The 26,331-nt window shown below is 45.1% G+C and overlaps 1 protein-coding gene across 1 annotated transcript; it reads left to right on the plus strand.

Annotated features, from left to right (window-relative positions):
* The first annotated feature begins 133 nt into the window (after positions 1-133).
* Positions 134-18,605, plus strand: cnih4 (cornichon family member 4). Its single transcript, XM_078542828.1, has 5 exons — positions 134-283; positions 3,789-3,857; positions 4,398-4,510; positions 8,102-8,242; positions 18,389-18,605. The coding sequence occupies exons 1-5, from the start codon at positions 215-217 to the stop codon at positions 18,414-18,416; spliced, it is 420 nt and encodes a 139-aa protein (XP_078398954.1). The 5' UTR covers positions 134-214; the 3' UTR covers positions 18,417-18,605.
* Positions 18,606-26,331: the final 7,726 nt, after the last annotated feature.

Below are 26,331 nucleotides of genomic sequence, written 5' to 3' on the forward strand. Positions count from 1 at the left end.
TCAGTCCTTTGGATGCCCCATTCTGCCGCACACCGGGCGGGGCGGAAGTTACTCCTGGTGCTACATTGATCCAGGTCCCGGGGGCGGAAGTTACCCCTGGTGCTACATTGATCCAGGTCCCGGGGGCGGAAGTCCATGCTGTGTTACAGTAATCTCCATCCGCCAGGGGGTGTCCCACGGACTTTATTCCGCCGCGCCTCAGGCGGAAGTGAAGATGGAGGCACTGGTTTTTATCGTGTCGCTGGTTGATTGCTGTAGCCTGATTTTCATGGCGGTTTATTTTGTATCCTTTCAACCTGGAAGGAAAGATGGAAACACTCAGAGCGGTTTGATAAATGGATCATAGCCAGAAACTGAGGGAGTGGGAGAGACATAGGGAGAGGGGGTTGGTTAAAGGGGTTGAGGGAGGACGGAAAGAGGGGTTGCGGAGAGAGAGGGAGAGGGAAGGATGGAGGGTTGGGGGAGAGGGGGGGATGGAGGGTTGGGGGAGAGGGGGGGATGGAGGGTTGGGGGAGAGGGAGGGAAGGAGGGTTGGGGGAGAGGGAGGGAAGGAGGGTTGGGCGAGAGGGGGGGAAGGCGGGTTGAGGGAAAGGGAGGGAAGGCGGGTTGGGGGAGAGGGAGGGAAGGCGGGTTGGGGGAGAGGGAGGGAAGGAGGGTTGGGGGAGAGGGAGGGAAGGAGGGTTGGGGGAGAGGGAGGGAAGGAGGGTTGGGGGAGAGGGAGGGAAGGAGGGTTGAGGAGAGGGAGGGAAGGCGGGTTGGGGGAGAGGGAGGGAAGGCGGGTTGGGGGAGAGGGAGGGAAGGAGGGTTGGGGGAGAGGGAGGGAAGGAGGGTTGAGGAGAGGGAGGGAAGGCGGGTTGGGGGAGAAGGCGGGTAGGCGGGTTGGGGGAGAGGGAGGGTTGGAGAGGGAGGGAGGGTTGGAGAGGGAGGGAAGGAGGGTTGGGGAGAGGGGGGGAAGGAGGGTTGGGGGAGAGGGAGGGAAGGCGGGTTGGGGGAGAGGGAGGGAAGGAAGGTTGGAGGAGCGGGGAGAGGGGGGAGTTGAGGGGGCGGGGATTTCATGGGAGTGGGCGGTTGAAGGGGTGGGGTTGAGGTAGAGGGTTTGAGGGTGAAGGGGAGGGGGTTAGTGGGGGAGGGAGAAGGGTTGAGGGGGAATGAGGTGTTGAGGGAAAGAAGGGGGGACCTTTAAGAGGTTAGTAAACAAAATTAGAGCACATGGGATTGAAGGTAATATATTGGCATGGATTGAGAATTGGTTTACAGACAGAAAGCAGAGAGTAGGAATAAATGGATCATTCTTGCATTGGCAGGCAGTCACTAGTGGGGTACCACAAGGATCAGTGCTCGGGCCCAAGCTATTCACAATCTATACAAATGTTTTGGATGTGGGGTCCAAATGTAATATTTCCAAATTTGCTGATGATACAAAACTAGGTGGGAATGTGAGGAGGATGCAAAGAGGCTTCAAGGGGAATTAGGCTAAGTGAGTGGACAAGAACACGTCAGATGGAATATAATGTGGAAATAAATGTGAGGTATCCACTTTGGTAGGAAAAACAAATGCAGAGTATTTATTTAATGGTGAGAGATTGGGAAGTGTTGATTATTCATAAGTCACTGAATGCTAATATGCAGGTGCATTAAGCAATTAGGAAGGTAAATGTTGGCCTTCATTGCAAGACGATTTGAATACAGGAGTAAAGATGTCTTGTTGCAATTGTATCGAGCCTTGGTGAGAACGCACCTAGAGTATTGTGTACAGTTTTGGTCTTCTTCCTGAAGGAAGGATCTACTTGTCATAGAGGGAGCGCAACAAAGTTTCACCAGACTGATTCCTGGGATATGGTGGGATTGTCCTACGAGGAGAGATTGAGGAAACTGAGAGGTATTCTCTATTAGAAGAATGAGAGATGATCTGATTGAAGCATACAAAATTCTCACAGCGTTCGACAGGGTAGATGCAGGAAGGATGTATTCCCTGTCTGCGGGGGAGGTTGTCCAGAACCACAGGACACAGTCTCAATAAGAGGTAGGTCATTTGGGACTGAGATGAGGAGGAATTTCTTCACTCAGAGGGTGGTGAATATTTGGAATTCTCTACTCCAGAGGGCTGTGGAGGCTCAGTCATTGAGCATGTTCAGGACAGAGATCGATAGATTTCTACATATTTAAGATATCAGGGGACATGGGGACAATGCGGGAAAATGTCGTTGAGGTAGAAGATCAGCCATGATCTGTTTGAATAGCAGAGCAGGCTTGAGGGGCTGAATGGCCTACTCCTGTTTCCTATGTTCCCTATGTATGAGGGAGAAAGGATGAGAGGGCAGTGGAAGTGTAAGTGAGGGAAAGAGAGAGTGCGAGAGGGTTCAAGGGGAGTCGGGGTACGTGTATGAAATAGTGAGACAGAAATGGGTTGAGAGACAGAAACACACAAAAGAAAGAGGGTGAGGAAGTGAGAGAAAGTGAGAAATATGCGAAGGAGAGCGAGTGAGATTGTGAGGTTAAGTGGGAGAGATGGGGAGGCAGAGAAACAAAGTGGAAGAGTGAGAGACAGAAGAGATGAAGAAAGAACATGGGAAACAGCAGCAGGAATACACTGCAAGGCCCACCGAGTCTGCTCCACCATTCAATACAATCAAGGCTGATATTGGGCTTTAATTTCATTTTCCCACCCATTCCCCAAATTCCTTGATTCCCTGAGAGTACAAAAATCTGTTTTCTCAGCCTTACATTTTTCAACGATGGAGAAGCCACAACTGTATGGGGTAGAGAATTCTAAAGATTCACAACCCTTTGAGTGAAGTAATTTCTCTTCATCTTAATTCTAAATGATCGACCCCTGATCCTGAGACACTGCCCCCATGTTTTAGATTCCCTGACCAGTGGATCTCAGCGTCTATCTTGTCAAGCCTCTTCAGAATTTTGCAGGTTTCAATGAGATCGCTTCTCGTTCTTCTAAACTCCAGAGAATATAAGCCAGTTCACCCTGCCTTTCATTATAGAACAACCCACTCATGCCAGGGACTAATTTAGTGAACCTTCGCTGTACCGCCTCCAATGCAAGTATATCCTTTCTTAGAAAATGCTGGAAAAACTCAGGTCTGACAGCATCTGTGGAGAGAAAGAAACAAGAGTTAACGTTTCGAGTCCGTATAACTCTTCTTCAGACTTGAAACGTGGACTCTGTTTTTTTCTCTCCACAGATGCTGTCAGCCCTGCTGGGTTTTTCTAGCATTTTCTGTTTTTGTTTCAGATTTCCAGCATCCGCGGTATTTTGCTTTTATTTTTGCTTATATCCTTTCTTATATGTGGAGACCAAAACTGCACACACTACTCCAGATGTGGTCTCATCAAAACCCTGTACAGCTTCTTCTTCAGTCTTGTACTCCAGTCCCTTGCAATAAAGGCCAGCATGCCTTTTGCTTCCCTAACTGCTTGCTGCACCTGCATGCCATCTTTGTGTCCTTGTACAAGAACACCCAAGTCTCTTTGAATGTCGACACTTAAGTTTCTCACCTTTTTAAAAAAAAAATTCTGCTTCTCTATTACGACCAAAGTGAGTAACCTCACACTTCCCTACATAATACTCCAGCTATCATCTTGTTGCCCAGTCACTTAACCTTGTCTATATCTGTTTTTAGCCCCTCTGTGGCCTCCACAGGGTTAATGAAATGAAGACTGGGAGAGGATATAAACATGGTGAGAACACAAAACAAATGGGAGAGAGACTGAGGAAAACAAGGGAGAGGGGAGAGAGTCAGAGGTAGTGAGTGATTTCCTTGACCTATGTAAAGATTATCACCTTGTCGGATTTAGAATGTGATTATATAAATGCCCGAGCTTGCTGCTCCAAACTGAACAAGGTAATTCCTCCTCAATAAGGTGTGTGTGTGGTGGGGAGGGAATGAAGGGGAGGAGTTGAAAACTTCTCTCCAGCCGGTACAAAACAACCAGACCACTACGTGCAAGGTTCAAGCACCATTCAGATGCTGCAGAAATATTTTGCTGTCTGGCATTGTAACTAGCAGCTGAGGGAACGTTTGTGTCTATGCTGCCTCCCTTTCCCCCATGGCGATTGTGTGGATGAAAACTGTGTTAGTGTGTAGGAATGCAGTACCTTTATTGGTTTGGTTCTTATACAGAGAGCTGCTGCGATGTTTCACAGCATCCAGCCCTGGTGCAGGAAGGTAGTGCCTCCCATCTGGAGACTGGTAGGCTGACACTGTCAGGAGAATGGAGTGAACGAGAAGAGCGGATGTTCAGTGATCTGCCTCTCTTCGTTCCAGTTACATCCTGCCCCCATTGCCCAGCGTGACTGGTTCCTACTGAGGAAGTGCTGCACTGTTGTGGTCATTCCTTTGGTTTATAGAGGTCACGCTGCTGATTTATACTTTCTCTTACAGTGGATACTGCCGGAGCTGGTAGCTCTAGGAATTGTTACTGTGCTGATGTTCGTCGCCATGCATTGGTTCATATTCCTGCTCAATCTACCAATAGCAGCCTGGAATCTTTACAGGTTCGTGAATCTTATTCAGTCACTTCAGTTAAATTTACTGAGGGAGTGCCGCACTGTCAGAGGGTCAGTGCTGAGGGAGTGCCGCACTGTCAGAGGGTCAGTACTGAGGGAGTGCCGCACTGTCAGAGGGTCAGTACTGAGGGAGTGCTGCACTGTCAGAGGGTCAGTACTGAGGGAGTGCCGCACTGTCAGAGGGTCAGTACTGAGGGAGTGCTGCACTGTCAGAGGGTCAGTGCTGAGGGAGTGCTGCACTGTCAGAGGGTCAGTGCTGAGGGAGTGCCGCACTGTCAGAGGGTCAGTGCTGAGGGAGTGCCACACTGTCAGAGGGTCAGTACTGAGGGAGCGCCGCACTGTCAGAGGGTCAGTACTGAGGGAGAGCCGCACTGTCGGAGGTCAGCACTGAGGGAGCGCTGCACTGTCAGAGGGTCAGCACTGAGGGAGTGTCGCACTGTTAGAGGGTCAGCACTGAGGGAGCGCCGCACTGTCGGAGGGTCAGCACTGAGGGAGCGCCGCACTGTCGGAGGGTCAGCACTGAGGGAGCGCCGCACTGTCAGAGGGTCAGTACTGAGGGAGAGCCGCACTGTCGGAGGTCAGCACTGAGGGAGCGCTGCACTGTCAGAGGGTCAGCACTGAGGGAGTGTCGCACTGTTAGAGGGTCAGCACTGAGGGAGCGCCGCACTGTCGGAGGGTCAGTACTAAGGGAGCGCTGCACTGTCAGAGGGTCAGCACTGAGGGAGTGTCGCACTGTCAGAGGGTCAGCACTGAGGGTGCGCCGCACTGTCGGAGGGTCAGCACTGAGGGAGTGTTGCACTGTCAGAGGGTCAGCACTGAGGGAGCGTCGCACTGTCAGAGGGTCAGCACTGAGGGAGCGTCGCACTGTCGGAGGGTCAGCACTGAGGGAGCGTCGCACTGTTGGAGGGTCAGCACTGAGGGAGCATCGCACTGTCGGAGGGTCAGTACTGAGGGAGTGCTGCACTGTTGGAGGGTCAGCACTGAGGGAGTGTCGCACTGTCGGAGGGTCAGTACTGAGGGAGCGTCGCACTGTCGGAGGGTCAGTACTGAGGGAGTGCTGCACTGTTGGAGGGTCAGCACTGAGAGAACGCTGCACTGTCCAAGGTGACGTCTTTTAGTTGAACTGAGACCCCATCTGCTCACTCAATTGGATGTAAAAGACCAAACGAACACAAGACAAGCGGGCACGTTTTACCTGGTGTCCTGTCCAATATGTATTCTTCAGCTAGCAGCCTCCCTAAAAGGACATGGACAGCAGATGTATGGTAAACACCACCACCTGCAAGTTCTCCTCCAAGCCACACACTATCCTGACTTGGAAATATATCGCCGTTCCTTCACTGTCACTGAGTCAAAATCCTGGAACTCCCTTCCTAACAGCACTGTGGGTGTACCTACACCACATGGACTGCAGCGGTTCAAGAAGGCAACTCACCACCACCTTCTCAAGGACAACTAGGGATGGGCAATAAATGCTGACCTAGTCAATGACACCCACATCCCAGGAAAGAATATAAAAGACAACAGGATTAAACTTGGCCACTGGTAATAGGCTGCTGTTTGTGATCTCTTGGTGTTCACACAAAGGGTGATGCATTTAGCCACTGGGTATGTGTGGAGTGTTCGGGATTTCTTGTAAGAAAGATTTTTGGAGCTGACTCCTTTTCTGTGTCAATGCTGATTCACAAGGTTGAGACAAAGAAGCAAATCTAGCTCGTGAAACCCCACAATCCCCATTGGATCTGCTGATTGGGTCATTGAAAAATGCCTCAGTGGCAGTTTTGAAGTCAACAGTGGGTAAATTTGAGATCAGAACGAGGTTGTGATAGCAGTGAAATAGGAGCAGGAGTAGGTCATTTGGGCCCTCGAGTCTGCTCCACCATTCGATAAGATCATAGCTGATCTGTTTGTGTTTCAAACTCCACATTCCCATCTAACCTTGATAACCAAGATTCTTGTCAGGTAAGGGAATCAATCTACCTCTGCCTTAAAAATATTCAATGACCCCACCTCCACCACCTTCTGAGCCAGACAGTTCCAAAGTTACACATCCCTCTGAGAGAAAAAAATTCTCCTCATCTCAGTCCTAAAAGGGCCACCTCTAATTTTAAGCGTGCCCCTAGTTCTGGACTCTCCCACAAGAGGAAACATCCTTTCCACATCCACCTTGTCAATACTGTTCAGGATCTTATATACTTCAATCAAGCCACCCCTCACTCTTCTAAACTCCATTGGAAGCAAATCCAGTCTGTCTAACCTTTCCTCATAAGATAACCCACTCATTCCAGGTATCAATCTAGTAAACCTCCTCTGAATCGCCTCCAATGCATTTACATCCTTCCTTAAATAAGGAGACCAAAACTGTACACAGTATTCGAGATGTGGTCTCACCAATGCCCTGTATAACTGCAGCATAACATCCATACTTTTACGTTCAGTTCCTCTTGTAATTACTTGCCGTACCTGCATACTAACTTTTTGTGACTCATGCACTGCAACACCTAGATCCCTCTCCAGCTCAGTATTCTGCAGCCATTCTCTGTTTAAGTAATATTCTGCTTTTTTATTCTTCCTGCCAAAGTGAACAACTTCACATTTTCCCACATTATACTCCATCTGTCATATTTTTGCCCACTCACTCAACCTACCTATATCTGTCTGAAACCTCCGTATCTCTTCTTCACAACATACTTTCCTACCCAACTTTGTGTCATCTGCAAATTTAGCTATCATGCCTTCACTTCCCTCAATTGTAAAAAGTTGACACCCCAGCAGGATCCCTGCAGGATTCCATTTGTAACATACGGCCAATCAGAAAAAGACCCATTTGTGCATACTCTGTTTTCTGCCAGCCAGTCAATCATCTATCCATGCTAATACATTATCCCCTACACCATGACCTTTTATTTTTCACAATAAGCTTTGATGTGGCACCTTATCAAATGCCTTCTGGAAATCAAAGTACAGCACGTCTCCAGGCTCCCCTGTAGACACCTTCCCCATGACAGACGTCAAGCTAACTGGCCTATAGTTTTCTGTTTTCTGCCTCTCTCCCTTCTTGAACAGAGGGGTTATATTTGCTACTTTCCAATCTGATGGAACCTTTCCAGAATCTAGCGAATTTTGGAAAATTAACACCAACGCATCTACTACCTCATTAGCCACCTCTTTTAAGACCCTAGGAATAAGTCCATCAGGAGCCGAAGACTTTGTCAGCCCGTAACTCTTATCAGTTTGCTCAGTACCGTTTCCCTAGTGATTTTAATTTCACCAAGTTCCCATCTCTTTTCCACCTCCTGATTTACAACTATTACTTGAGTGTATTTTTGTATCCTCTTTAGTGAAGACAGAAGCAAAATATTTGTTCATTTCATCCGCCATTTCCTTATTATCTGCGATTAACTCCCTGCCATTGAGATGGTGGAAAGAGACGGCGAGTCATTAGGTTGGGACCTATAATGCAATGTGGGTGATTGAAAATCCATGTTTCCAAATTGGACACAATGATGCATGTGTTATTGAGACTGTTGTCGGGTAAGTAAGTGCTTGTTGTAACTGTTATCCCATACTCTGCCCTAGGTACTTGGCAGTCCCCTGTGGTAATGTGGGTGTCTATGACCCAACCGAGATTCACAATCGTGGACAGCTCAAGACTCACATGAAGGAGGCGATGATTAAATTAGGATTCCACTTATTGTGCTTCTTCATTTATCTGTACAGGTGAGAGTCTCAACAGCTACAGCAGTCTTGGGGCACAGATGTAATGAAGCAACGAAGGGACTGGAGTAATAGAGAATTAGAACACAGTCTGATACTGTGGGTGGAGTAATGGAGAGAGTTATAACACCGTCTGATACTGTGACTGGAGTAATAGAGAATTAGAACACAGTCTGATACTGTGGGTGGAGTAATGGAGAGAGTTATAACACCGTCTGATACCGTGACTGGAGTAATAGAGAGAATTAGAACACAGTCTGATACTGTGGGTGGAGTAATAGAGAGAATTAGAACACAATCTGATACTGGGGGTGGAGTAATGGAGAGAGTTAAAACACCGTCTGATATCGTGACTGGAGTAACAGAGAGAATTAGAACACAGTCTGATACTGTGGGTGGAGTAATAGAGAGAATTAGAACACAGTCTGATACTGTGGGTGGAGTAATGGAGAGAGTTATAACATCGTCTGATACTGTGACTGGAGTAATAGAGAGAATTAGAACACAGTCTGATACTGTGGGTGGAGTAATAGAGAGAATTAGAACACAGTCTGATACTGTGGGTGGAGTAATGGAGAGAATTAGAACATCGTCTGATACTGTGGGTTGTTATGACACAGCCGATAGTAAATGCTGAGCTGCTCAAATCCCAAAGGGAAACTTGAAACACCTGCCATAACTGTTGTGCAGTTTGTATAAATTTTGAGATGCGTGCCTTGAATTCAGTAGTAATAAGACCACCGAGTCTTATAGGTTTCTTACAAAACTAAATTAAACCTTTATTAATAGAAGAAATGATCTTAAGCATACACATAGATCCACAAATTACTACTATAGCTTCTAAATCTTCTAGTTAATCTAACTCCCAGTTATGCTTTCGTTAAGGCAACAGTAAGACACACAGATTTTAAAAGCCCCAGGCAGAGAAACACAATACCCTGAACAATCCAATTCAAAGTGAGTTTTCTTAACTTCAGTTCCTTGCAGACAGCAACTTGAGGCTTAGATGCTGGAGGCTTTTCACACTTGTTTTAGATCTTAGAATGTCTACCTTTACACACAGCCTTCTCTCCTTTTTAAATATTTTCTACTTTGAATGCAAATTCCCATTGTTTCACTGTCTTTGGACTTTACCCCTAATAATAAAAAATCTATCTTAGCACCAATTTTACCAGTAATCTTTGGGCAAAATAAACATACCGTTTCTTAACTTCTCCAGACTAGGTAAAACATTTCACCCTTCCTTTGAATTCAAACTAGTCTGGTTTATTTAAAATGCAAATATTCCCTTTACCTCTTACATTCTAAAACTTCCCCCATGTTTACCTATTTAACATTTCAAACCGAGCTTATCTACTGATACATCAACGCCTTCAGACCAGCTGCCTTTAATTCAATTAAGTCACACACACTTCTTGTTCTTAATAGATACAGACCCCACTGTTACTCTACTTTACAATAAATTCCAATAACATTATGAAAATTATCTTCCTGACATCCCCCACCTTATTAAAAAAAAAGAACCGTCACAATTTAAAAAGACAGCTTCATTTTCTGAACCCACCTTACATTACCTCCTATACTTATTACACTATTATATTATTAGACGCATGCATTAACATAACATATATACACAAATCCTTGGTATCAACAAAAATCAGTCTAGTCCAATGCCCAGGTTTTTAAATGTCCAATTTTCCTTTTTAAGCTTCAAACTCTTGACAATGCATCTACGATTAGATTTTCTCATCCCGTCACATGTATAATCTGTAGATTAAATGGTTGCAGCAATAAACTCCATCTGAATAGCCTTGCACTTCTGTCTCAAAATTTATCCAGAAACTTTAAAGGATTGTGGTCTGTATAAACAAATGTTTCTGATGAATTGTTTGCAACATAATAAATTTCAGAATGCTGCAACGCTAATACCAAAGCAAAGTCTCCTTTTTGACCATTGAATATCTTCTCTGTTGTACATTCAACTTCCATGAAAAATACCCTATCGGTTTTTCAATTCCAGTATTGTCATCTTGTAACAATACGGCCCCAATGCCTATATAGCTTGCGTCAATGGCCAACTTAAATTGCTGGCATAATTGGATACTGCCAAAACTGGTCTCGTAGTTAATATAGTTTTCAAACTGTCAGATGCTTTCTGAAACTCCTCTGTCCATTGAAACCTCTTGTTCTTTTTTAATCGTTCAGTCAATGGAGCAATCACACTGCTAAAATTTGGTACAAATTTCCAGTAAAACCTGCTCATGCCCAGAAATCTCAACTTCTCGCTTTGTTGTAGGCATGGAGAAATCCATGATAGCCTTGACTTTCACATTTCCCGGAGCCACCTTACCATGTCCAATGGTATGGCCTAGATATGTAACTTGCGCATTTGCAAAATTCACTTCTAGCCAGTTTCACCACCAAATTAGCTTACTGTAATCAAGTAAATAATTTTTCCAGATGTTGTAAATGCTTCTCCCACATCTGCTGCTTAAACCTTCAATTACTTTGTCAGTCTTTGAAATGTTGCAGGTGCATTTTTCATACCAAATGGCATAACTTTAAACTGATTTAGTCCATCTGCTGTCACAAAAGCCAATATCTCCTTTGCTCTCTCCGATAATGGTACTTGCCAATATCCTCTTAGCAAGTCAATCTTTGTGATAAATTTTGTTTGTATTGAGAAAGTGGGACAATCTTCCAACCATGGTATAGGATATGAATCCACTTTTGTCACTGCATTCACCTTTCGATAGTCCACACACAGTCTCTGTGTTCTATCCAGTTTCAGTACCAGCAGCTAGACTCAATGATATCATCTTGAAGCATGAATTCAATTTCTTCCTGTACTTGTGATAACTTTGCCGGATTTAATCTATTAGGATGTTCCCTTAGCGTAGACAAAACTTCAACACATACGTCATGTATAGCTAAATTTGTCTTTCTCAACTTATTTCCACAAATATCTGACCACAATAGCTTCTCCAAATCACTTCTACATTTGTCTGGAAGGTAACTGAATATTACATTTAAATTTCACGTACCCCCTCGTTATCCAATTTGACTAGAGGAAAATCAATCTCAGAATCCTGCATTTCTACTTCCTTCTCATATCTATCACCACTAACACCTCCTTTTGGTCCTCTTCCCTGTAAAAGTACTTTTTAAGCATATTTACATGGCACACCCTCTGCTTCTTTCTTCTATCTGGAATATTTATTAAATAATTTACTTCACTCAGTTTCCATTCAATCTTTTAAGGCCCTCTAAACCTTGGAAGTCACCCAGTACTAGTAACAGAACTCGCAATATCTCCCCAGCAACAAAACTACGAGCTGTGATATCTTCAAATGTTCCCTAGCTAACTCACATGCTCAGTCCAATCTCTCTCTCAAGTTTGATACATAATCCAGGGGAGTAGCTTCTGGATTTTGACCCATCAATTTCTCATGAATCAATTTCAGTGGTCCCTTTACCTCATGACCATAAATTAGTTCAACGGGTCTAAAACCAATTGATGCATTAGGAGCATCCCTAATAGCAAATAACAAGAGTGGAATTTCCCCATCCCAATCCTGTTATTGATCCCGACTCTACGCCCTCATCATAGTTTTTAAAGTTTGATGCCATCTTTCCAAATCCCCTTGTGACTCAGGATGGTAAACTGTTGACTTAAACTGTTTTATCCCCAAACGGTTGATTATTTCCTTAAACAGATGTGACATGAAATTTAACACCTGAACTGAAGTAAACCATATCTTGTTAAAAAAAAGTTAACTCTTCTACAATTTTCTTTGTTGTACTATTTCTCAAAGGGATTGGTAGACATCCATTATTGTCAGTAAGTACTGATTTCCACTTTTAGTCTTAGGGAGGGGTCCTACACAATCATAACCCGAGTAAAAGGTTCTTCAAATGCTGGAATGGGTACTAAAGGTGCCGGCTTAATCACTGCTTGTGGTTTCCCTATCATGCGACATGTGTGACATGTTCTACAGAATTTGACTACATCCCTATGCAATCCAGGCCAAAAAAATGTTTTTGTATTTTTCCCTGTCTTTCTATTTCCTAAATGTCTCCCCATTGGAATTTCATGAACTATCCTCTGAATCTCATTTCTATATCCAAATTGTATGACGATCTGATGCACCTCCCTCCAACTTTCATTTGCTGAAGCATCATAAGGCCTCCATTTTCTCATTAAAACATTGCTCTTAAGGTAACATTCTGCAATACATTTTGCCTCTGTTTCTGAGTAAGCTGTCTGATATTATTATGATATTTGTGAATCCGTTTTCTGTAAATCTACTAACTGTCTTGAGTTAAATACCTCAGCTGCATTGCCTTCCACTCTTTCTTCCTGAACAATCTTACCAAACACAATTGGACTTCCACACCTCCTCTCTGCCTTTGAACTTCCTCTTCTTCCTGTTTCAACCTATGAACCTGTGATCTCGTTATCTCACAATCTGGAAACAATCCAGGATGCCCTCTCTGCAACACTTTTGTTGAAAATACTTCTACAGGCTGCTCAACTACCACAGGCATCACCCACATCTGTGATCCAGCTATATCATTACCCAGAATAAATTGAACCCCTGCAATGGGCAATTTTTCCATTACTCCAACGATCACCTCACCTGTATTCCACTTACTCTTTAAATTTATCTTCCACAATGGAATAGATTTAGCATCTCCATGAACCCCACTTATTATCACCTGTTCCTGCAGTACTTCCTCTGAACAACAAATGTTGTTATCCCACAACATTAATGATTGACTAGCCCCTGTGTGTTTTAAAATTTTAACATCTTTACCTATTCCACTCTGTACACATGAGAAGAGTCTCCCTTCACACACACAATCTTTAAATATTTCTGCAACCTGCTCCTCGGAATTCTCTTGGGTAATTTGTGAACACATTCCCACTTCTTTACCTATCACTGATTCTTCCTGTACACAAACCACTGGTTTTTCCTGTGCCTGAACCTCAGAACTCTCAGTACTTTTACTTCCAGAACTTTACTGTACCCCTGTAATTCCAACAGATTTTTTCTGCAATTTCCAACACACTGACTTTGTGTGTTTAACTTGTTTACAATGAAAACACCTCAATTTTCGAGTGTCACCTTGTCCGCACCTTCCTTTTTATTCTGAGAAAAAACTTCCTGGGAATTCCCACCTACTCCTCTTCCCTGACTACCCACCTTCCTTTCACCTTCCCACTTCCTATCTTTTTCTGATTTTTGTCTTGAACCCTCTGTTCCTCCACATGAGCTCTCATTACCAAAGGAATTGAATCTTTAAATTCTTCCAAAAGAATGACTTCTCTAAGAGCTGCATATGTTGTCTCTTTTTAATGCCCATATCCACCGGTCAAAATTACTTTGTTTTACTCTTTCAAACTCTATATAAATTTGCCCAGGCTGTTTTCTCATATTCCTAAATTTCAGCCTGTATGCCTCAGGAACCAACTCATATACACTCAAAATAGCTTCTTTTTTTTTACCACATCATAGTTTACTGACATTTCTACTATGATAACTTCTAAATCCCCAAGTTAATCTAACTCTCAGTTACACTTTCGTTAAGGCAACAGTAAGACACACAGATTTTAAACGACCCAGGCAGAGAAACACAATACCCTGAACAATCCAATTCAAAGTGAGTTTTCTTAACTTCAGTTCTTTGTAGACAGCAGTTTGAGGCTTAGATACTGGAGGCTTTTTGCACTGGTTTTAGGTATTAGAATGCCTATCCTACACACAGCTTTCTCTCCTTTTTACATATTTTCCACCTTGAATGCAAATTCCCATTGTTTCACTGCCTTTGGACTTTACCTCTCGAATAATAAAAAATCTATCATAGTACCAATTTTACCAGTAATCTTTGGGAAAAATAAACACACTGTTTCTTAACTTCTCCAGACTAGGTGAAACATTTCACCCTCCTTTGAATTCAAACTAGTCTGGTTTATTTAAATTGCAAATATTCCCTTTACCTGTTACATTCTAAAACTTTCCCCATTTACCTATTTAACACTTCAATCCTAGTTTATCTACTGATACATCAAAGCCTTCAGACCAGCTGCCTTTAATTCAATTAAGTCAAACACACATAGGCACAGACCCCACTGTTACTCTACAATAAATTCCAGTAACATCATGAAAATTATTATATTTTCCTGACATGGTAGAGTAATGGAGAGAGTTATAACACAGTTTCATGCTGTGGCCGGAGGAACAGAGAGAGTTATAACACCGTCTGATACTGTGGGTGCAGTAACGGTCAGAGTTAGAACACACTCTGATACTGCAGCCGGAGTAATAGAGAGAGAGTTATAACGCAGATAAAAGCAAAATGCTGCGGATGCTGGAAATCTGAAACAAAAACGAAAATTACTGGAAAAACTCAGCAGGTCTGACAGCAACTGTGGAGAGAAAGACAGAGCCAACATTTCGAGTCCGTATGACTCTTCAGAACTAAAGAGAAGTAAAAATGTGGTGAAATATATACTGTTTAAGGGGGGGTGGGGCAGTTGAAGCTGGATAGAAGGCCAGCGATAGGTGGAGGCAAAGGAGAGACAGCAAAAGATGTCATAAACAAAAGGTCAAAGGGGTGTTGATGGTGGTGTTACTGGCTAAAGGAGGTGCTAATGGTGACATTAAGAGTAGAAAGCAGAATGAGCAAGTGACAGATGGCCCGGGTGGGGTGGGGGGGAGAAAAGATCAAAATAGGCTAAAAGGTGGAGATAAAACAATTAATGGAAATAAATTTTTAAAATAATAACAAAAATAGGTGGGGACAAAATATATAAAAGTTAAAAAAAAAAATATTTGAAAAAAGGGGATCATAAAGGAGTGAGGATGGAGGAGAGAGTTCATGATCTGAAGTTGTTGAACTCAACATTAAGTCTGGAAGTCTGTAAAGTGCCTAGTTGGAAGATGAGGTGCTGTTCCTCTAGTTTGAATTGGGCTTCACTGGAACATTGCAGCAGGCCAAGGACAGACATGTGGACATGAGAGCAGGGTGGAGTGTTGAAATGGCAAGCGACAGGGAGGTCTGGGTCATGCTTGTGGACAGACCGAAGGTGTTCCGCAAAGTGGTCACCCAGTCTGCATTTGGTCTCTCCAATGTCGAGGAAACCGCATTGGGAGCAGCGAATGCAGTAGTCTAAATTGAGGGAAGTGCAAGTGAAATGGTGCTTCACTTGAAAGGAGTGTTTGGGCCCTTGGACGGTGAGGAGGGGGGAAGTAAAGGGGCAGGTGTTGCACCTTCTGCGGTTGCATGGGAAGGTGCCGTGGGAAGGGGTTGAGGTGTTGGGGGTGATGGAGGAGTGGACCAGGGTGTCACGGAGGGAACGATCCCTACGGAATGCTGACAGGGGCGGTGAGGAGAAGATGTGTTTGGTGGTGGCATCATGCTGGAGTTGGCGGAGGATGATCCTTTGAATGCAGAGGTTGGTGGGGTGATAAATGAGGACAAGGGGGACCCTATCATGGTTCTGGGAGGAAGAGGAAGGTGTGAGGGCAGAGGGGCAGGAGAAGGGCTGGACACGGTTGAGGGCCCTGTCAACCACTGTGGGTGGAAAACCTCGGTTAAGGAAGAAGGAAGACATGTCAGAAGCATTGTTCTGGAAAATGGCATCATCGGAACAGATGCAACGGAGGCGAAGGAACTGAGAGAATGGGATGGAGTCCCTACAGGAAGCGGGGTGTGAGGAGCTGTAGTCAAGGTAGCTGTGGGAGTCGGTGGGCTTGTAATGGATATTGGTGGACAGTCTATCATCAGAAATTGAGACAGAGAGGTCAAGGAAGGGAAGGGAAGTGTCAGTGATGGACCATGTGAAAGTGATGGAGGGGTGGAAATTGGAAGCAAAATTAATAAATTTTTCCAGGTCTAGACGAGAGCATGAAACGACACCGAAACAGTCATTGATGTACCGGAGAAAGAGTTGTGGGAGGGGGCCTGAGTATGACTGGAACAAGGAATGTTCCACATACCCCATAAAGAGACAGGCATAGCTGGGGCCCATGAGGGTACCCATAGCCACACCATTTCTTTGGAGGAAGTGAGACGAGTTTAAGGCGAAATTGTTCAGTGAGAGAACAAGTTCAGCCAGACGGAGGAGAGTAGTGGTGGATGGGGATTGTTCGGGCCTCTGTTCGAGGAAGAAGCGGAGAGCCCTCAGACCATCCCGGTGGGGGATGGAAGTGTAGAGGGATTGGTGTCCATGCTGAAGAGGAGGCGGTTGGGGCCAGGGAACTGGAAATTGTTGATATGATGTAGGGCATCAGAGGAATCGCGGATGTCGATGGGAAGAGACTGGGCAAGGGGAGAGAGAATGGAGTCAAGATAGCAAGAAATGAGTTCCGTGGGGTAGGTACAGGCTGACACGATCGGTCTACCAGGACAGTCCTGTTTGTGGATTTTAGGGAGGAGGTAGAAGCTGGCTGTCCGAGGTTGGGAGACTGAGGTTGGCAGCTGTGGAGGGAAGATCTCCAGAGGAAATGAGGTCAGTGACAGTCCTGGAAACAATGATTTGATGTTCAGTGGTGGTGTCATGGTCCTGGGAGAAGTAGGAGGAAGTGTCTGAGAGTTGACGCTCAGTCTCTGCGAGGTAGAGGTCAGTGCGCCAGACAACAACAGCACCACCCTTGTCAGCAGGTTTGATGACAAAGTCAGGGTTGGACCTGAGAGAACGGAGTGCAGCAAGTTCAGAGAGAGACAGGTTAGAGTGGGTGAGAAGAGCAGAGAAATTCAGACGACTGATGTCACGCCGACAGTTCTCAATGAAAAGATCAAGAGCAGGTAAGAATCCAGAGGGAGGGGTCCAGGTGGAGGGAGAATATTGGAGGTGGGTAAAAGGATCCACTGAACGGGGAGAGGACTCCTGCCCAAAGAAGTGAGCATGGAGATGAAGGCGACGGAAGAAGAGTTCAGCATCGTACCGAGCCCGAAATTCATTGAGGTGAGGGCGTAAGGGTATGAAACTAAGTCCTTTGCTGAGCACTGAACGTTCAGCATCAGAGAGGGGAAGGTCAGGGGGTATGGTGAATACACGGCCAGGGCTAGGATTAGAAGACGGGATGGGGTCAGAGGGACGGGAAGGGGTGGAGGGTCCTGGATGAGCATTGGTATCAATGAGTTGTTGGAGCTTGCGTTATTTAGCATCTGAAAGAAAGAGACAAACTTTCTTGTTAAGGCGTCGGATGAGAGGAAGAATAAAATGAAACTGGGGGCAAGGACAGCTTTGAGATAGGGTGCTGCTGAAGGGAGAGGGGGAGTGTGTTTATGTGGTGGCACATGGCACTGAGTGGGATCTCGGGGTGTGATGAGAACAGCAGTCTGAGGACTGTTGTGTGTCCTGGAGATGCCTGTAATCCTGGGTGGCTTCGAAAGATGAGGGATGGAACTTCAGTCAGAATCCACGTGGGCTAAGTCGGAGATGGAGACAGTCACTGAGGAAGGGAATATGGCTGCGAAAGCGAGTTTTAGTAAACACCCTGTTAAACACCAGGAGGGAAATGGAAAGCAATGAAGGTGAACAGGGCAAAAGAGACAAGCGGAAATCCTGTTGGAGAGAAGAGCAGTACTTCTTCAAGGTAGGCATTCTTGGAAGAGAAGTGGCAGTCAATTAAACACTAAGATAAAAGCAAAATACTGCGGATGCTGGATTATAACAGTCTGATACTGTGGGTGGAATAATGGAGAGAATTATAACAGTCTGATACTGTGGGTGGGGTAATGGAGAGAGTTAATGCAGTCTGATACTGTGGGTGAGTAATGGAGAGAGTTATAATGCAGTCTAATTCTGTGGCTGGAGTAACGGAGAGCGTTATATCACAATCTGATTCTGTGGTCAGAGTGACTGAGAGAGTAATAATGCAGTCTGATACTGTGGGTGGAGTAACAGAGGGCGTCACATCACAATCTGATTCTGTGGTCAGAGTGACAGAGAGTAATAACGCAGTCTGATACTGTGGGTGGAGTAACAGAGTTTAACGCACTCGGATTCTAAGAGTGCAGTGTGAGACGGAACATGGTATATGGAGGGTGTGGTGATCTATCCCAGTTTGCTGCTCTGTGAGACTTTGGACTCCAAGTAATTGTGATTGCCAACAATCTGATCATGTTTTCCTCTTGCAGTATGATCCTGGCCTTGATAAATGACTGACATCGTTTGTGGACTTTCCTACATGGTTGTACAAATACAGGCACAGGACCGTCGCTCCCACTAAGTTCTGTTCAGTTGGAAGTTCTCAAGTAATAAGAGGAGGATGCATCATGCAGTTTATTTTTTGGACATGATTCAAATGTGTTTTGAGATTATTTTTTAAACAATAAAGTTACTGTTTAAAACTAAGTCTTTGATCCCCAATTTAACATATCAGGGGGATATTTCCCATTGGCTTTTGCAGAACCTGCAGTTAGAGTTGTTCTAGCTCACTTGCTGCAATGGGCAGAGTTAGGATTTCATTTGACTCAGGTCAGTGACATCCCCTGTTACCATGGTACACTGCCCCTCTTGATCTTTACATGGAGAAGGGTATAGTCAGCCAACACCTCTTCACTATCATCCAGCTGGGTGGGACTACACTTGCCTGGTTCCATTCTTGTTTAGGTGATCATAGCTCTACCTGTCCCTCCCACCCCCCCTCTACCAGCTTATATTTCACCTCATTTCTATATTTTTTAGTTCTGATGAAGGGTCATACGGACTCGAAACGTCAACTGTATCCCTCTCTGCAGATGCTGTCAGACCTGCTGAGTTTTTCCAGGTATTTTTGTTTTTGTTCTTATTTAGGTGATCAGCCAGAGAATCGCCTGCAATGACACCTCTTCCTGTACCGAACCATTACCTCTAGTGTCTCCCAAGGATCTATCCTTGGTCCCTCATTTTTATTTACATGCTGCCCCTCAGTGACATCAGCTGAAAACAGTGTTCATTTCTACATGTACGCTGATAACACCCAGCTCTACCTCACCAGCACCTCTCTCACCCACCCTCTCCAGTCTCTCTCTAATTTGTCAGGTTCCTTGTCTGATATCCAAGTAAGGGTAAGAAATTTACTCCAGCTAAATATTGGGAAGACTTTGTCTTCCATCTCCGCCCCCAACCACCATTCCCTCACCGCCATCGGAGGCCAAAGTAGTAGGTTTTAAGGAGTGTCTTAAATGAAAGAAAGGTGGTGAGGCCGAGATTTGGCAACTGGTTCAGCAGTTTGAGGCTGAACTAAACATTTTGCAGCCTCAGCTATGGCTCAGTTGGTAGCGCACTCACATTAAAGTCACAAGGATCTGAGTTAAAATCCCACTCCAGGGCTTCACAGAATCTCTGTGCAGAAGAGGCCCTTCGGCCCATCGAGTCTGCACTGACACATGAGAAACACCTGACCTACCTACTTAACCCCATTTACCAGCACTTGGCCCATAGCCTTGAATGTTATGACGTGCCAAGTGCTCATCCAGGTACTTTTTAAAGGATGTGAGGCAACCCGCCTCCACCACCCTCCCAGGCAGCGCATTCCAGACCGTCACCACCCTCCGGGTAAAAAAGTTTTTCCTCACATCCCCCCTAAACCTCCTGCCCCTCACCTTGAACTTGTGTCCCCTTGTGGCTGACCCTTCAACTAAGGGGAACAGCTGCTCCCTATCCACCCTGTCCATGCCCTTCATAATCTTGTACACTGCGATCAGGTCACCCCTCAGTCTCCTCTGCTCCAACAAAAACAACCCAAGTCTATCCAACCTCTTTTCATAACTTAAATGTTTCATCCCATGTAACATCCTGGTGAATCTCCTCTGCACCCCCTCCAGTGCAATCACATCCTTCCTATAATGTGGTGACCAGAACTGCACACACTACTCCAGCTGTGGACTCACCAAGGTTCTGTACAACTCCAACATGACCTCCCTACTTTTGTAATCTATGCCTCGATTGATAAAGGCAAGTGTCCCACATGCCTTTTTCACCATCCCACTAACATGCCCCTCCGCCTTGAGAGATCTATGGACACACACGCCAAGGTCCCTTTGTTTCTCAGAACTTCCTAGTGTCATGCCATCCATTAAATACTTTTGTCAAATTACTCCTTCCAAAGTGTATCACCTCTCACTTTTTAGGGTTAAATTCCATCTGCCACTTATCTGCCCATTTGACCATCCCGTCTGTATCTTCCTGTAGCCCAAGACACTCAACCTCACTGTTAAACACCCAGCCAATCTTTGTGTCATCCGCAAGCTTACTAATCCTACCCCCCACATAGTCATCTTTGTTGTTTATATAAATGACGAATAATAGGGGGCCCAGCACAGATCCCTGTGGTACGCCACTGGACACAGGCTTCCAGTCACTTAAGCAGCCTTCTGTCATCACCCTCTGTCTCCTACAACTAAGCCAATTTTGAATCCACCTTATCAAATTATCCTGTATCCCATATGCATTTGCCTTCTGTATAAGTCTCCCATGTGGGACCTTATCAACCTTGGGCTTGAGCACAAAAATCAAGGCTTACACTCCAGAGGGAGTGCTGCACTGTCATTAAACCAAAGCCCTATCTCTCTGCAGGTGGATATGAAAGATCAAATATCATCCCCAGTGCCCTGGCAAATATTTATCCCTCAATGAATATCTCAAAAATATCTGGTCATTATTGCATTGCTGTTTGTGGGTGTTCGCTGTATGCAAATTTGTTGCTGCATTTCCTGCATTACAATTTTTAATAAAGTGGTTTGAGAGGTCCATCAGTTGTGAAAAGCGCTATATTTTTTCCTTTTTTCCCTGTGTCCAAATTGACTTTGAGCTGAGCTTCCCACTTCATACCCTCTCCATCACCAAGACTGCCTACTTCCATGTCCATAATGTTCTCCGACTCCATCCCTGCCACAGCTACTGCCAAAACTCCCAGACTCAACTAGTTCAATTAAAATAGAAAATGCTGGAAAAATTCAGGTCTGGCAGCATCTGTAGCAGGAGAATACAGACTCAAAGTTTTTATTTCAGATTTCCAACCTCCACATTTTGTTTTTGTTCAACTATCCCAATGCTCTGCTAGCCAGCCTCCCAATTTCTACCCTCTGTAAACTCCAGCTCATCCAAAACTCCACTGCCTGTACCCTAACGTGCACTAAGTCCAATTGATCATGCTGTTGGGAACACTTCAGCTGTGACACAAAGAAGCTCGCTCATTTGCAATTTAGAGGATTAGCCAGCAATCCTAAACCCAGTTAACGGGGACTCGGTGTTGATTGCACAATGGTGTGAGGTCTCTATTTCTACTGGGATTTTGCAACATGTATAGTGAGCTGTAAACTTTGGATTCTAAAAAACCATCTGAGCTATATCATCTAGAAAGGCCCATAGAGGGAGGGGTGAGTGAGGGTGCCAGTGCCTCAGGCAGAGAGGGAGTGGCTTCGGGCGAGGTTGAGTGAAGTATCTCAGGCTGACCGAGGAAATGAGTGTGTACTTGCCCAATACCTTCATACTGATGGTTGATTTTTGTCACTTACCTCCTGGTTGGTTTGAATACAGGTTAAAATTTCATTGTACGTTTTAGTCCAGCGAACACACCCCGTTATCAAACGTACTACTTCGAAATAGTGTGGGAGTGCTGGGGACTAAGTACTTCAGCAAGAAGCTAGGCTGTGCGCCAATGATAAGTGGATCTCTGCAGCACAATGGGTGTCTCAGCAGGTGGAGTCCTAGTCAATGTCTCTTCCTTTACAACACCGTCAGTTTATTAGCTTATTGGCTATTGGGAAGATTGTGCAGAGTCACTTGGATGGCAACAGTCTGCAGGCTTCAAGTGTTCATTGGTAAGAATCATGAGAATGCAAGTGCTTTAAGTGTCAACATGTGTTCCTGATGAGCGGACAGGGCCCTTGAAAGATATATTACAGGTTAGTGCTCAACTGAGGCTGGAGGAAAGGCTCAGACACCAGCTGCACTTCAGAAGCTCAGCCAAGTGGTCAATCTTCATGAGTAAGCCTCGGCAGGTAGTACCACAGAATGTTATCCACAAACGCAGTAGGATCATGATTCAGACAGAGTTCCCTCAGGGCCTTTACACTTGGGGAATATGGGAACAGGCAGAGGCCATTTAACCCCTTGAGCCTTTCATCATTCTATGTTCCCCCTGCTCCCCTTAATATCATAAAAACTTCAATCAATGCACTCCTCGACTTTCTAAATTGCAGGGAATACAACCCGACTTTGTGTAATCTCTCCTCATAATTTAGGAACACAAGCAGGCCATTCGGCCCCTCGAGCTTGCTCCACCATTTAATGAGATCTTGGCTGATCTGTTAGTAACCTCAAATCTGCAACCCTCCTACCCCTGATAACCTATCATCCCTTGCGTACCAAGAATCTATCCACCTCTGCCTTAAAAATATTCAAAGACTCACGACCCTGAGAAAAGATTTCACCTCATCTCCATTTCAATGGGTGAACCCCTTTTAAACAGTGGCCCCTAGTTCTAGATTTTCCCACAAGAGGAAACATCCTCTCCACATCCACTCTGTGGTGGAGGCGGGTTGCCTCACATCCTTTAAAAAGTACCTGGATGAGCACTTGGCACGTCATAACATTCAAGGCTATGGGCCAAGTGCTGGTAAATGGGATTAGGTAGGTAGGTCAGGTGTTTCTCATGTGTCGGTGCAGACTCGATGGGCCGAAGGGCCTCTTCTGCCCATTGTGATTCTAAGACTTGCTGTACCTGCATACTAGCCTTTTGCGATTCATGCGCTAAGATACCCAGATCCCTCTGCATCAGAGCTCCGCAATCTCTCACCATTTAGATAATATCTCTCCTTTTATTCTCCCTCCCAAAAAGGACAATTTCACATTTTCCTACATTATACTCCGTTTACCAGATCATTGCCCACTCACTTAACCTATTTATATCTTTTTGTAGTCTCATGATCTGTCCACAAATTACTTTCCTCCCTTTGTCATCAGCAAACTTGGCAACCATCCCTTCATCCAAGTCATTTATTATAAATTGTAAACAGATGAGATCCCAGCACTGATCCCTGTGGCACACCACTTGTTACATCTTGCCAACCTGAAAAAGACCCATTTATGCCTATCCTGTTTCCTGTTAGCTAGCCAATCTTCTGTCCATGCCAATATGTTACCCCCTATACCATGAGCTTTTATTTTCTGCAATAAACTTTGATGTGGCACTTTATCAAATGCCTTCTGGAAATAAAAGTACAGTCCATCATCTGGTTTCCCCTTTATCCACAGTACATGTTATTTCCTCAAAGAACTCCAATAAGTTGGTTAAACATGATTACCCCTTCACAAAACCATGTTCACTCTGCCTGATTACCTCAAAATTATCCAAGTGCCCTACTATAAAACTTTTCCCTATGATAGATGTTAAGTTAACTGGCCTGTAGTTTCCTGCTTTCTGTTTCCCTCCCTTTTTGAATAATCGAGAAAGCAAACAAGCTCTGCTTTGAACATGCTCAATGGCTTGCACACGAACAGGGGAGAGAGCTCATCCTGAGTGAGACACAGCCAGAGTGAGTGTGGGTCTTGGCAATTTGGTGCGCAGTGGGAATTCAGTGCAGAGGGGAAGGGGTGCTCTTTGTATTTCTTCCTTGCTATCCAACTTCTTCAATCTTCAGAGCGCGGTCTTGCCCTGCTGCAGCAGTAGAGGCTACAAGGGAAAGGAATGACTGGTAAGTAGTGGGTAAGGTCAGGTAAGTATTTATACTTTAATTGCTTATAGTTTAAGGTCTTTTTGTGGTTTATAGTTTGTATGTTCTATAGTAATGAGGATCAGGAAAGAAGGGCCTGAGAGTAATTGATTTAAAAGATTTAATTTAAAGGGATAAGTCATGGCAAGAAAGCTTAAAGACGTGGTGTGCTCCATGTGGGAAGCCGGGGACATTTCCAGTGCCTGGGACCACCATGTGTGGAGGAAGTGTGTCCAGCTGCAGCAACTCGAAGCTCAGGTTTCAGAGCTGGAACGGCGGCTGGGGACACTGTGGAGCATCCGTGAGTCTGAGAGCATCGTGGATAGCACGTTTAGAGAGGTAGTCACACCACAGCTGAAGGGACTTGAGGAAGGAAGGGAATGGGTGACCACCAGGCAGTCCAAGAGAAACAGGCAGGTAGTTCAGGAGTCCCCTGGGGTCCCGCTCACAAATCGGTATTCAATTTTGGAGGCTGATGAGGACACTGGTTCCTCCAGGGAGTACAGGCAGAGCCAAGCTTCTGGAACCACAAGCAGCCTGTCTGTACAGGAGGGGAGGAAGGGAGGAAGAGCAATAGTAATAGGGGATTCTATAGTCAGGGGAACAGATAGGCGCTACTGTGGCCGTCAACGTGACTCCAGGGTGGTATGTTGCCTCCCTGGTGCCAGGGTCTGGGATGTCACTGAACATCCTGAAGGAGGAGGGTGATGAGGCAGAGGTCATGGCACATGTTGGTACCAATAACATATGTAGAAGGAGGGATGAGGTCTTGCATCAAGAATTCAGGGAGTTAGGCAGTAGGCTAAAAAGCAAGACCTCTCGGGTTGTAATCTCTGGATTACTCCCAGTGCCACATGCTAGCGAGCTCAGAAATAGGAGAATAGCAGAGATGAATACGTGGCTTAAGAGTTGGTGCAGGAGGGAGGGTTTTAGATTCCTGGATCACTGGGACCATTTCTGGGGAAGGTGGAACCTGTACAAGCGGGACGGTCTACATCTGAACCAGAGCGGGACTAACATCCTTGCGGGCAGGTTTGCTAGTGCTGTTGGGAGGAGTTTAAACTAATTCGGCAGGGGGAGGAGACACAGAATGTTAGCAGAATAGGGACACATCATAATACAGTAAAACAATCAAGTCAGAGGGAGAATAGCTGCATTAAGTTTCAAGGGAGTAAGGCAAGGCTGAATGGCCTCTACTTTAATGCCAGGAGTATTACAGATAAAACGGATGAGTTAAGGGTGAGGATTGACACGTGGAATTGTGATATAGTAGCCATCACTGAGACATCGTTGAGGGAGGGGCAGGATTGGCAGCTAACATTCCGGGATATAGAATCTTCAGGTGAGACAGGGGAGGGGGTAAAAGAGGCGGCATTGCATTATTAGTTAAGGAGTCAGTTACTGCAGTAAGGAGAGGAGAGATGATATCTTGGAGGGGCATCGAATGAAGCTTTGTGGGTAGAGCTTTGGAATAAAAAAAGGTCAGCCACATTGTTAGGTGTTTATTAAAAACCCCCAGATAGTCAGCGGGAGATTGAGGAGCAAATATGTGCACAATTTGCGGAGGTGTGTAAAAACAATAACAATTGGGTAATTATATTAGGTGATTTCAACTTTCCCAACATTAATTGGGATAGACATAGTGTTAAGGGCTTGGATGGAGTGGATTTCTTGAAATGTGAACAGGAGAACTTTTTAGGTCAATATGTAGAGGGTCCAACAAGGGACGGCGCAGTGCTGGACTTAATTCTGGGGAATGAAGCCGGACAGGTGGCTGAGGTGGTGGTGGGTGAGCATTTTAGTGATAGCAACCACAACATGGTACAATTTAAGTTTGTTATGGCCAAAGAAATAGACAAGTTGCAAAAAAGTGTTTTGGATTGGGGGAGAGTGGATTTTAGTAAAATAAGGCAGGATCTGGCCAAGGTAGACTGGGAACAGCAACTTGTGCAGAAATCTACAGAAGAGCAGTGGGTGGCGTTCAAAAAGGAAATGGGGAGGGTACAGGCTCAACATGTTCCCTCTAGGGTGATAGGAAGGAGTAACAAGCCCAGAGAACCATGGATGGCCAGAGATATTCAGGTTACGATGAGAAGGAAAAGAGAGGCTTTTAGCAGGTACAAGGGGAGAAAATCAGCAAAGGCATTAGTGGAGTACAGAAAGTGCAGGGTGGAGCTTAAGAAAGGAATTAGGAGAGCAAAGAGGGGATATGAGAAAGCTCTGGGCTGGTAAAAGTCGGGAAAATCCCAAGATATTCTATAAGTATATCAATGGGAAGAGGATAACCAGGGAAAGAGTAGGGCCCATAAGGGACCAAGGGGACAATCTATGGGTGGAGCCAGGGGACATCGCTAGAGTGTTGAACGAATACTTCACATCCA

This window comes from Cetorhinus maximus, chromosome 5, assembly GCF_964194155.1.
Source record: "Cetorhinus maximus chromosome 5, sCetMax3.hap1.1, whole genome shotgun sequence".
Classification (NCBI taxonomy): domain Eukaryota; kingdom Metazoa; phylum Chordata; class Chondrichthyes; order Lamniformes; family Cetorhinidae; genus Cetorhinus; species Cetorhinus maximus.

Coding starts and splice junctions, on each gene's coding strand:
- cnih4 (XM_078542828.1), top strand. CDS start 215: ATGGAGGCACTGGTTTTTATCGTGTCGCTGGTTGATTGCTGTAGCCTG. Junction 284..3,788: donor TTTTCATGGCGGTTTATTTT/GTATCCTTTCAA, acceptor ACCTATGTAAAG/ATTATCACCTTGTCGGATTT. Junction 3,858..4,397: donor GCTGCTCCAAACTGAACAAG/GTAATTCCTCCT, acceptor TTTCTCTTACAG/TGGATACTGCCGGAGCTGGT.